General features: G+C 50.3%; 1 protein-coding gene and 1 long non-coding RNA gene across 2 annotated transcripts in view; one reads left to right on the top strand and one right to left on the bottom strand.

The window, feature by feature from the left end:
* Positions 1-4687, bottom strand: part of LOC102415561 — a 46498-nt gene extending 41811 nt beyond the window's left edge. The window contains exon 1 of the long non-coding RNA XR_329538.4: positions 4554-4687. This is a non-coding gene — a long non-coding RNA (uncharacterized LOC102415561). The remainder of the gene's footprint in view (positions 1-4553) is intronic.
* Positions 4688-7902: 3215 nt separating this feature from the next.
* KLF9 (Kruppel like factor 9) overlaps positions 7903-12315 on the top strand; it is a 28257-nt gene continuing 23844 nt past the window's right edge. The window contains exon 1 of the mRNA XM_006080617.4: positions 7903-9715. Coding sequence (XP_006080679.1) covers positions 9211-9715 — 505 coding nt within the window. The 5' untranslated portion in view covers positions 7903-9210. The remainder of the gene's footprint in view (positions 9716-12315) is intronic.

The raw sequence follows: 12315 nt of genomic DNA, 5'->3' as shown, positions 1-12315 counted from the left end.
ATCCCACATGCTAAGGCAACCAAAATATCTTTTAAAAAGATCCTGCAGGTCGCAGTGAAGATCAAAGATCCCATGTGCCACACTAAGACCAGGTGAAGCCAAATCAATAGATATATATTTAAAAAATAAAGTTTGGGGGAAAAGAAAAGACAGAAGGGAGTACCACATATTTTTGTCCTGAAGTGAATTATTTAGGAGAGAAGGACAATTGATTAGCAGGAGATGAGATAATTACAGGAACAATCATTAAATAGTCAACAGGGGAGGAGACCATGGTGCCAAGGTCTTGCTTTAGATAAGACCAGAGACACTACATACATGAGACAGGAGGGAAGGCAGAGTCCAGGCAGAGAGGCAGGTAGGATGGAAGACATGGTGGGCCGAAGATGAGGAGTTCTTGCAAAATTGCTTTTATTTTTCTCAGTGAAATGAGAAGTAAAGCTTTCAGCTCAGAGTGAGGAAGGGGAGAGGTGTTGGATATTTGGGAAAGGAGGTGCAATGTAGCAATTTCAGAGTGTGGGAAAGTAAACCAACTAGGGAAATGCAGAGGGCAGTGCTGAGAGCCCACTGGAGATTCATGACCATAAATTGAGTGACAACAGCTAGCACCGTTATTTTTGGTGTGTCAAGCTGGACAGAACCAGGGTTTTTCCAGGCAGGTGGTACCAGGTACAAGGAAGTGAGGAGTATATACAAAGGGGTGATATAGTGATAGACTATAAAATCTAATATGTAGGTAGGAAAGATGTGAGAGTATAAGGGCTGTGATGAACAGTGGGAACATAGATTGGAGGTAAGAGTAGGGGCAAAGAAATGTTCAGATGGGGTTATTAGGGTTATTATTAAAGAAACTGGAAGGGAAAGAGGTGTTGATCAGGGAACAGCATGTTTGAAATGAAAAGTTCAGAGTGCTGCTGTTATTTGGTGATGCAAAGGTCCAGGGTACCCAAATGACAGTAGGGTGGAGAGGGATGCGGTTGGAGGGTTTCAACAAGGATATGGAATTCACTGAAAATGTTGGCAGGAATGCGGTGGGGGTAGAGGACTGTGTGTCAGGTGCTAGAATCTCCAGGGAATAGGGGGTGGGGTGGCTAAGACAAGAGAGAAGTGGCAGAACACAGTAACGAGCAAGCTGTGGTATAGTCTGATGGCAGGTACTTCAGAGCAGCTGGGGGGCAGATGGGAGAAACAGTCTTACTTGGGTAGTAATTCTCCAGGTGTGGGGAGACCTGCTGTGTTATGAAGTCTACTCTCTAGGGCCTCAATAAACTCCCTTCTCTCCTTCGCCTCTGAGAGGCCATCCATGGTGGGATTTATTCAGGGTGATGGAGTCAGAAGGAAACCAGGGAACTGTTGGGACTTTCACTCCTCTTCTCTGCTATCAAAATACCAAGACAGCATCTGTGCAACATGTGTGCTGCTGAAGGACAGGAAGCTGATAACAGTGGCCGGCCCAGGGGTAGTGAAGAGATGGTTTTTAAATGGGGTGAACTTCGGGCAGGTGGCACCCAGAGCTCAACTCTCATGGCCTCCTCAGAACTCTGTTCATTCAGCTTCCTTAGGGGGAGAGGCAGGAGAAGGCAATGGCACCCCACTCCAGTACTCTTGCCTGGAAAATCCCATGGACAGAGGAGCCTGGTGGGCTGCAGTCCATGGGGTTGCTAAGAGTTGGACGTGACTGAGAGACTTCACTTTCACTTTTCACTTTCAAGCACTGGAGAAGGAAATGGCAACCAACTCCCGTGTTCTTGCCTGGAGAATCTCAGGGGAGCCTGGTGGGCTGCTGTCTATGGGGTCGCACAGTCTGACATGACTGAAGTGGCTTAGCAGCAGCAGCAGGGAGAGAGGTTGAATTTTTCCTCTGCTGGGAAGCTGGCTTGGAAAGGGAAGGTTTTGCCAGATTCCCTATGGAGAGGGTGTGTCCCTGCGAAAACAGGAATCTGCCTGAAAACCTCTGTCAGCAGGGAACTTTGGGCACCCTGTCCAGAAAGGGACAGCCTGTGATCGCAAATAAGCCAGCTCTGCGGCATCCTGGATGCTGAATTCTTACACACTGTCAGTGCTCTCACTACCTGTCCCTGGACAGGTGGCCACTCATGGGGGTGGCCCAGAGCCCTGGCCAAAAAGGCAGCCAGGCAGGGCCCCCACAGGATGATATCTGGTGCCAAGTGGGGAGAGGAGGAAGGGAGGGAGGCAGGCCTCTTACACATTCCTGGGTGGGGAGCCCCAAGGGCCTTTCCAGGACACAGAAGTGCCCCAAGTGGACACAGGGCAGGGCAGGGCAACCGGAGCCACAGCCCGAGTCCAGGGAAGTCTCATGACTGCAGTGTTTTGCTGCAGGTTTCCCAGCTGCTCTGGGCAGGAGGCAGCGTGGGGTGGTGGGGGCGAGGAGGAGGAGGGTGGAGAGGAGGCGGGAAGTAAACACAAGACCACAGAGAGAGCCAGTTCCCTGCGTTCAGAGAACACCAGCCGCCTCCGGTCCCCGGTGGGTGGCTGTATGTGTGGAAATGAAACTGGGAGGGGACTGGAGAGAGGGAAGAGTAAGCAAGTGGTTCTAGGCTGTTATCCACCCATCTCGCCTTTCCTGACCCACCAGCTCACTCCTCTCTGGGGTGAGGGGCTGGGAAGGAGATGCTTCACGAAGCGCCCATCCCCTATACTCGTAGCTAGTTCAGCTGTCGGTGAATCAGACGGTCTGAGCAGCTGTCACCTGCGCTCAGGAGGGGAGCAGGGGGGCGGCCTTGGGAAGGGGGAGAATGGGTGAGTGGCAGATGCTGTACTGGCCCGGGCGTGGGTGCCGCCTGGGGCTGGGAAGAAGGGGTGTCTACCTTTCAACACCTACACACTGCTGACCCAGTCCCAAGGACACTGGGTTATCTGGGGTGGGACGAGGGCATGGGGGCACAACTTAAGTGGGAACTGGAAGCGAAGGGGGGGGGGGGTGAAAGGCGGGGTTGGGGGTGGGGGAGAGTCTGTCTACTGCGGCGGGAAGCGCTGGGGAACAGGGCTGGCCGGGGCCGCGGGGCAGGCTGCTGCCCGCCGCCTGCCCGCGCGGGGTTATGCGAGGTAACGGCGAACCGGGAGGAGGAGGGAGGCTGCGGGGGCCGCGGGCCGGGGTGTCTGGCGCTCGTTGGACAAAGAGATGATGAAACGTGAGCGCTATATTTACCAAGGGGGTGGAGATCGGGCGGGGGGCGGGGAGTAAAAAGGACAAACTGTTCCACAACAACCGCAGGAAACACAGCCCATCTGACTCACCGGGAGGGCCGCGCCGACCCCCTCTCAGGCTTAGCCTGGAGGCAGGCACGGGGCTAGAGGGCGCGGAGGGTCCCCGAACTGACCTAACTGGGCGCTACAGCTTCGTCTGGGGGATGGGTTGATTTATATAAATAAAGGCACTTTAGAGCCAAGGGCTGCGCGCAGACGTGTGTGTGGCTTTTGTGGGGCAGGGGAGAGCGCGGAATGGCACGAATGTTTCCTAACCCTGTGGCCCGACCATTGCGGGAGAGGTTTGCCTGCAAACTCGTCAAGCTTGATTCCTGCAAAGTCATCTCCTCCCGCACAGCCCGGCCAGCCGGCCCGGCCCGCCCCGCCCGCGGCCAGCAGCACGCGCTTCCCCCGCTCTCCCGCCCGAGTCCAGCACTCGGCGCTCAGAGTTGGGGTGCGGTGCGGGCTATGTTTAGAAGCTGATGTCATCCAACACCCTACTCTGCAGTGTTCCCAGGGGGACCGCAGGGCAGGTTTTCCTCTTCCTCACGGGCGTGGGTGACGGAGAAGGTACCTCCTCCTCCCAGCCCCTCCCCCAACACCTATCTTACCCCGGGGATTTTTTTTCTTTTCTTTTTTTTATGCAATCCCGCCAGAGTTATGAAACAGGGTGGTGGGGGCCGTACGCGCAAGCAGAGGGCGCAAACCCTAGAGCTTGGGCCACGAAGGGCCAACTGGCGGCCCCCGCCCACTCCCACCCTCTCCCGACAGGGTGAAGGGGCTAATTTCAAGGTTAGTTCACGTGGGCGCGGGCGCCCGGAGCTTCTTGCACGAGTTTGGGGCGGGTTCCTCATCCCCCAATCTAGGGCAGTTTGTTCAACTGCAGTAAAGGGAGCTTGATGTTCCAGCAGGGAAGGGATTTCTGAGAACTAGGACTGTCCTCAGATGAACTCGCCTCCTCCGGCTGCTGCTGCGGCGGCCGCCTGCGGAAGACTTTTTAAAAGGGCGATGCCAGGCCGGGGCGCGCGGCCCGCGAGTGGCTGTGCCGCCCGCCAGTCTGCGGCCCCAGCGGAGCACCCGCCCCCGAGCTCGGGTGATTCAGCGTGCCCGGCGCGGGGCTCCTTGGAGCGCAGGGGGCTGCGAGCTAAACTTATCCTCCTGCATATGCATGAACGGGTGGCCTTTCTGCTTGGCAAAGGAGAGGCCTGGAGTTTTGCGGAAGGCTGCTAAGTGGAGCGAGAGCAAAGTAGGGCATCGTGCAATTTTTCGCTGGGCCGGATACCCCCACCCCCCTTGCGTGTTAACTGTCATTATGGCCGCGGGCGTTTCACCAGATAGGGGTTTACCTGATTGCATTTCAAATCCGGGCACACCGCCATTGTTGGAAGCCCGATTCCTTCAGCTTCTCCTCCGTCTTCCCCAAACTCCCACCTTCCCCTAATTCCTCAGCTCTTAGTAAAACGAAGACTGTGCTTCTCCCACCGCACCTCTCCCCCGCCCCCCCCCCCCCCACCCCCAAGGTACCCTCTGTGCCTTGATGGGATCGCTGAAGTCCAAGGGCCTGGGTCCTGAAAGAAGTTTTGGATCCAGCCCAGAGTGAGGTCCGACACGTGATCCCCTACCCCCAGTGGGCCATCTGTTCTCCTTCCTTCCCGCCTGGAGCCTGGCAGCTCTGCCCAGCACCGTCCACGCCTCCCAGCAGGAAAGAAGGAAAGCGAGAAAAGCCAGCGTTGGCGGAACCCACTACCTACAGAGTGCAATTTTAACCTAAACATCTCTGAGCCTTGGGCATGGGTGAGACTGGGCAATGTGTATATTAGACTAAGCTCCAGGTGATTAGCTCCCGGGGATTGCTTTGGGCTCCTTTGCTTTGGATTAAAACCAACAGGGAATGCTCCTGGGAATGGGCTGAATTTGCCTGGAAATAACTCACTTATTTCCAGGAGCTAGGGTGGGAAACTTGCCTAGGAAAAGGGGTGGGATTCCGTGACACCTCTCTGACCCCAGGCCACTTCCCACAAACTAGTTTGAAGAAATAAAAAGAACACGAAATTAAGGAATAAAGGATTTAGGGGATCTTGGATGATTTTATATTTGTGCCTGCTCTCCAATTAAATATTGATTTAAGGTATTCTGACCTTTACTGCCCTAAAGAACTGTATTTGTAAATGCACAGCAGATGAGATGGTGTTTAAAAAACCCAAGTATTAAGTTTTTTTGGTTGGGGGACGAGTGGGGCCCAGAGACTATGTAGATGTATTAGTTTAGTCTCGCTAATTCACAGATAAGGAAATAGCTCTAAGAGGTTGCTTAAGGTCACACAGTCCAGGAGGCCAGTTCCTTACCCCATGGTGACTTAAACACCTGCTGAAAATCAGCTCACTGTAGGTACTGCCTCTGAGAAGGGGTGATAATGATAATTACTTTAGGATGCACAGAAAATCAGACTTCTTGCTACAGGCATTGTTCTTGAGAACTCAGAAAATAAAGCCAAGATTTAGACAGGAATTAGGGAGGAAAATGCATACTTTAAAACGGTAAGCACAGTTCTAAACGGTAATTCTAAAACGGTAATTCACAGTTCTCTGAATGCTTGTGCTCCTCTCAGTTGGCTTGTGTAATTTTGAAATGTATGTTTACAAAGATTAACTTGGAAAACAGAGTTCTTATATTTATGCGGCATAATGTATACTTTACTAGTAAATTATTCATTGTAATTAGGGATGATTCCCATTAATCTGGGATAATTTATTTTGCCAGAATTTTAATTGGGACAATTACATACTGGCAAAAAAGCATAAATTAGTTTTAATCACAAAACTATTATAATACACACCCTAGCACAGAAAGGAAACCCTATTGTTGAAAATACAAGAAAAAATCCTGATGTAGGAATTACTACTTGTTGTGAGATATCTGTAACTATCTATATTTGTTTTTAACATTATGCCTCATTGAGGATAGATTCTCTTTTCATTTCTTTATTTACCCTTGCCTAACTCATTAGCAGAAACAAATATCTGCAGAGGGAATGAGTGGAAAAGGAGAAAAAAGAGAAATCATTCTACAATTGTAGAATTATTGGGTTTAAAAAGATTGTAAATCAAGTAGCAGTTATGTTTGTAAATGTGTGTGAGAAATTCATGTGAATGAAATCTCAGTTGTATTTTATTACCTCTTGTATAATTCTGAAATGAATGGGTTGGAAGAGTTTAGGATTTATGTCCAGTCCAAACAAAATTAAAGGGAGTTAAAGAGAGCAAGAAGTAAATGTATACTTAAAAAAAAACCTATGATGATTGCCTTATTCAAGTTCCTGGATACAGTCTTCAAGAAAAGATACAGACTTTGTTTTTTGGAATAACCCCACGTTAACTCTAGAACTGTCTGCTATGAAGGTACCTGGTGCAATGACAGTTACAATGCAAATCTGAGAGAGTAACAGGCCTTGATCATAGTAGTCCTAGAGAGATCCTGCTGGTATTTGTGCTGGACCTTAAAGGGGCAAGCAAATGTGAAATTTCTAACTGGTTATGTAGCCTTGGGGAGAGAGTCTGCTCCAGAAAAATCATGAAGTAGGCAAATTCCTTTGGGCTTCAGTTAATTCTTTTCTAAAATTAAGGGGATTGGAATACAAGAACTCTAAGATGACTTCACATGTACCTACCTTACTATGATGATGGTGGTGGTGATGATATTCTTAGTTGACCAGCACCCCCTTTCTAAACTTCCCTTTCCTGTGTAGTCACATACTGCAATATCTTTCTGTACCATTTTAAAAGCAAAGTCAAAAGAAACTACACTAGCCTTCAAACTAGAAGGGTAAATTTGAGACCCCTCCTTTAGAGACCAGAACCTTTCCCAAACCTTAACAAAGGCTAATAGCCAGTGGGGGTTATGGTTGGACCTCATTGCACCGGTGTTACATAGAAGCAGGTACCTCTCACACCCACTTAGGAAAGTAAATGTATTTTTAATCAATTCTGTGGACAGTACACCTCCTGCAAGAAACATTGGCCCTAGATGCCTTTTTCAGCTATCAAAATGGATAACAACCCCATCATTCTTTCAGAGAGACACAAACCTAATCAGACTCTTAACAGCCATACTAATTGTTGATCAAGTAATGCCACAATATTCAATGGCTTTGGCTGGTTCCAGTTCTTAAGAATCTGTTAAGCAAAGTTAATATTTCACAAAACCAGAGTTCAGTTCTGAAGCCCAAAGAGCTAGGAATCAGATTTATGTTTTCCATGGAGTTCTCTACCTGGTAAGGTAGACAAGTCACTTCTTTGCATCTTAGTGCTCATATCTGTTAAGTGAGGGAAGGGATACATACACACCCTAACATCCCACAGGGGCTGTGGAAAGAAAATGAATTAAAAATGTTTTTGAAGTTTTAAAAGTTATACAGGGCTTTTTAGCTCCATTTATTTGAGGAAGATTAAAATAGCATCAAAACAAAACGAAAACAGCTTACTTAGAATAAACTGCAGGAGGGAAGAAGAGGAATTAAAGATGCATCACAAAAGCAAAGATGAAGTGTTCAAAGTAAGTGTAGTCAAAACAAAACAAGCTTTAAAACAAAACTTTTGTCAGCTCTGCATTTTCAAGATGAATTAGTCATAGTTAATGCATTGGGTGGAAGAATTATTAAAAATCTACCTAAAAGTATGCTGCTTCCCAAAACGGAAAAAAACGAATTGATGCTTTCTCATTTGTGTTTATTCTTGGGCAACTTGGCCTGATAATATTTAGTTGTTTTCTTTATTTATAGACTCACTTTGCATTTATTCATCACCCCTGCCCTCCCATACATATCTCCATTTTACTATCAGCAACACAAAGTACAAGGATATATTCAGTTTCACTACAGCTCTTCCCGTTTACAAGTGTGGAGCGCTTGTCTTCGGAACGCCCTTCTGATTGGCTAAGCCAATGTCAGTGACATCAACCAACTTACTTTTGATTGGAAGACTGGTTGCTGGGACTGTAGCGTTTGCAGGAAGTCACTTAACTGTTTGCGAGCTGGAAAATCGAAACGGACGTTATCTTTTTGTCATAAGAAAGAACGCAGCTGAGTAGGGAAGGTGTATCCTACAACTCCGCCAGCTGGAACGTGAGCCAGGAGGCCTGGACCGGCTAAGGGATTGAGGGGCACTCCCAAAGACGTCCGGCTGCTCCTTTCCAGCCTCCCGGCTGTTACCCTTTTAAATGTCAGCGTTCGAGGCTGTAGGGGTAGCACGAGGCATCGAAACGGAACGGTCGGATTGGCCGCGCGCCTCAGTTCTAGACGCACCTCTCCACCGAAAGGCCGTTCTGACTGGCAGCGGGAGAAAGTAAACAGAGTTGAATCACCCTCCCCACTGGCCAATTGGAGGGGGTTCGGATTGTGACGTGATGGGATTCTGCGAAATTGTTACTGTGCGAGAGAATGCCGGCACGGTGCGGACCGGCAAGAGCAGGGGCTCAGAAGCTGTCAGTGGACTGGGGGAAAAGTGTCTCTTAGACCTGGCGCTTCGTCCGGCGCTTGCCACCCGCGTCCAGGTGGTTGGGTGAATGTCTTGGGGCTTTGGCTCGACGGAGAGGCGGCCGAGGGCGTGTACCTCTCTTGCAGTTTCCTCTCTCAGCGCCTCGGGGGCGTTTTCGGTCGAATAAACTTGCGACCGCCACGTGTGGCATCTTTCCAAGGGAGCGAGCTCGGAGTGGCGGGCGCGCCCGTCGGTGGGGATCGCGCCCGGCTCTGGGCATCGGCGGCGGCGAGAGGCGGCAGCGCGGCGGAGCCCGGGGCCGTGGATGCTGCGTGCGGAGGCGCTGCCGGTTACGTAAAGATGAGGGGCTGAGGTCGCCTCGCGCTCTGCGAGTCGGAAGCGCCCCGCGCCCCCGCCCCCTTGGCCACCGCGCGGCGCAGCGCTCGTAGTCCGAGGCCAGGGCACGGCGAACCGAACCTCCGCAGCCACCGCCAAGTTTGGCCGCGCCGCCGGGGCTGCTGTCGCCCGCACCATGTCCGCGGCCGCCTACATGGACTTCGTGGCTGCCCAGTGTCTGGTTTCCATTTCGAACCGCGCTGCGGTGCCGGAGCATGGGGGCGCTCCGGACGCCGAGCGGCTGCGACTACCTGAGCGCGAGGTGACCAAGGAACATGGTGACCCGGGGGATACCTGGAAGGATTACTGCACGCTGGTCACCATCGCCAAGAGCTTGTTGGACCTGAACAAGTACCGACCCATCCAGACCCCCTCGGTGTGCAGCGACAGCCTGGAGAGTCCGGATGAAGATATGGGATCCGACAGCGACGTGACCACCGAATCTGGGTCGAGTCCTTCCCACAGCCCGGAGGAGAGACAGGATCCTGGCAGCGCGCCCAGCCCGCTCTCCCTCCTCCACCCTGGAGTGGCTGCGAAGGGGAAACACGCCTCCGAAAAGAGGCACAAGTGCCCCTACAGTGGCTGTGGGAAAGTCTATGGAAAATCCTCCCATCTCAAAGCCCATTACAGAGTGCATACAGGTTAGCGGCGTCTCCCTCTCCAACCCAACTCTGGGGTTAGTTAACCTTTGGCCAGGCAGTCTTCCTGGGCGTTGAGGATTCCATATGCGGCCGAAAGGGTGCAAAATTTTGGATGATTCTTTAAAATGATTGAACCTGGTAGAGACGGAGAGCTCACTCTCTTTAATCGTCCCCAGCCTCTAGAAGCCATGGAGAGCCTTAACTTGGGGGACAGAGCGAGTGCTGAGTGCCAGCCCCTGTGTGTGGCTTCATGGGGAGTGGTGCGGCCCCTCCCCTGTCCCGCCCCGCCCCCCACCCAGGACTCCCGCACCGGGCGACTATGGGGCCACCCAACCTGGGCAGACGCTGGCGGGGGCTTGAGGGGGACAGTCAAATGATGTATCTTTTATTTTATTCTCTTGTGGGATTGCAGCGAAGTGGCCGAAACCTGGGGAGAAACGGCGCACTTTACATGGAACCTTTTAGGGATGACTAAGGGCTCGGTTAGCTGTATGCTTGCTACTTTTCAGGGCTTGCCAAGGTGGTTTTAAATATGGCCAAGAGTCCTCAGAGAGGTTTAAAATAACACTGCTTCAGGCAGCAGAGGAGTTTGATCAAGTGATGGCTGGTTAACTTTACGACTAGTTAGCCTTTTTAATAAGATTTCAGAGCGGATTTTTTCCCACGTAATTTAGCACCCTCCACCCTGAATAGAGCACTTAGCAAGGAGGTGTGGTCCTTGCCAGAGGTCAAGGCTGATAATGAAGGTTGGGGTGTTTTAGAGACCCCGTGGAAGGGGGTCTCCCAGGGAGAGCAAAAGGCAGGTCTGATCACTGATGCATGTGGCTGGTAAGACTTGTGCAGTATAAAATAGGCTTTGGAGACTTACAGGAACGTCGGTCAGTCAATACTGTTGGTTCTGTTTAACATATTCAGAAAAAGTTGGGAAGCTTTCATGCTTGACCATGCCCTCTCACCATGTTTAGTGTCAGGGTCCTTTATCACTGCTCTTCGGATAAGGAAGCACTGTGCCTAGTCCTCTTGTGAAACTCCTTTTCCATCTGTCCTATGACACCTATGTTTAAGAGGAGGTTGTCAGAGTTCCTTGGAAAGTATTGCCGGTTTTTGGTGTAATTGTTAGTGCTTTTAAGATGAGGCCCTGGGCCTGTGGTTTCAAAATGATCATTGGTTGGTGTGATTTGGTTTTGCTTTTTTAAAAAGGCTACGTTATTGCATCTCATATTTTGTTTCCTTTGGAAAGTGCTTCTTGTAGAGGTGGCTGCTGGCACAGGAGTAAAGCTGAATTTCCTCCACTGTTAATGTAAAATCAGGTTCTCTTTGGGGTTGTTGTCTAGGTTGCCAAAAAATAGCACATTTTACAGTTTGTATCTTGTGCCTGATTTGGGGGATGTGACCTTTAGCATGGCTCCGGGGGTGAAGTAGGGGTATACTAACCAGAGGGTGTTACTCACCAACAGCTGTTGGGCGGGCCTGGCTGTGTCAGCCATGTTCCCGGAGTTCAGCTCACAGGGACACTCTCTGCCACCTTGAGCAAAGGCACTTTCTCCTTCAGGGAGCTGCCCAGTCGTGCAGTTGAGGAGGCCTGCAGAGCTTCTTTGTGAGCTCCCTGAGTCTGCCCAACTCAGAAAGGCATTCTGGACCATTCAGTTGAGTGATTTTTCTCAGGCATTTACAGAAATGGCTGCCTATGCGTGCGTGCATGCGTGCTGCTCTTTAATACTCCATGAGGCAGGTCAGCTCAGAAGAACCTTTTACACCCTAGAGTGGAAAACGAAGTGAAATATTAATCCCATTTTAAATGTTACAGTCAGTCTTTTGAAACTAGTGATATGGTAGTCGCAGTTGTCTTATTTAAGTTTGGGGGCTCTGTGATAATACTAGGACATGGTCAGACAAAAACCACTGCCTCTGTAAAGACCGTCAGAAGTGTACTCCTGCTGGAGAAGATACTCTTTCTCCTGTGCAAAGGCTACTCTAAATAAAAGACTTGTAGGAGGTCTCATGCATTTAGAAGTTTCTGATTCAGCCTCCAGTTAGATTATTTTTGGTGTGGGGTACAGTGCTCTTGCCTGGGGACAGGGGAGCCTGGTGGGCTTCCGTCTATGGGGTCGCACGGAGTCGGACACGACGGAAGCGACTTAGCAGCAGTAGCAGCAGCAGCGTCTTGATTTTTTAAACTATTGGCTGGTATTAAACCCAGAAGATGGCTAAGAAATAGCAATTGGAGTGTCTGTATTTTGTGGAGACTTTAAAAACTAAAATTCCAGCCACACCCCCCTGGTCTGTGTGGCCCAACCAGAGCCCCTCCTGCTGCTGGCTCTCCTCCCCCTGAGCCCCGTACAACTGCCACTTGTATAGAACCAGTGGCTTTAAAAGCTGAGCCACTTAAGCAAAATTGTGGTTTAGTTCAGTGCAGTTCCTTCTAGAGTAGCCTAAGAGAGAAGATCCTTTTGAGGTGGACTGAGCTGCATTCTGATTTGTCTTACTGTTTCTGAGTTGTGAGACCTTAACCTAGTTCCTTAAATTCAGAGTTTGTAAACTAGAGGTCTGCTACTGAATTTGCTTTTTGCAAATTTTTTGGTTTGGTCAGTGCAGGGTTT

Source organism: Bubalus bubalis, chromosome 3, assembly GCF_019923935.1.
Source record: "Bubalus bubalis isolate 160015118507 breed Murrah chromosome 3, NDDB_SH_1, whole genome shotgun sequence".
Taxonomy (NCBI): domain Eukaryota; kingdom Metazoa; phylum Chordata; class Mammalia; order Artiodactyla; family Bovidae; genus Bubalus; species Bubalus bubalis.
This window is presented reverse-complemented; position numbering and strand designations above follow the sequence as displayed.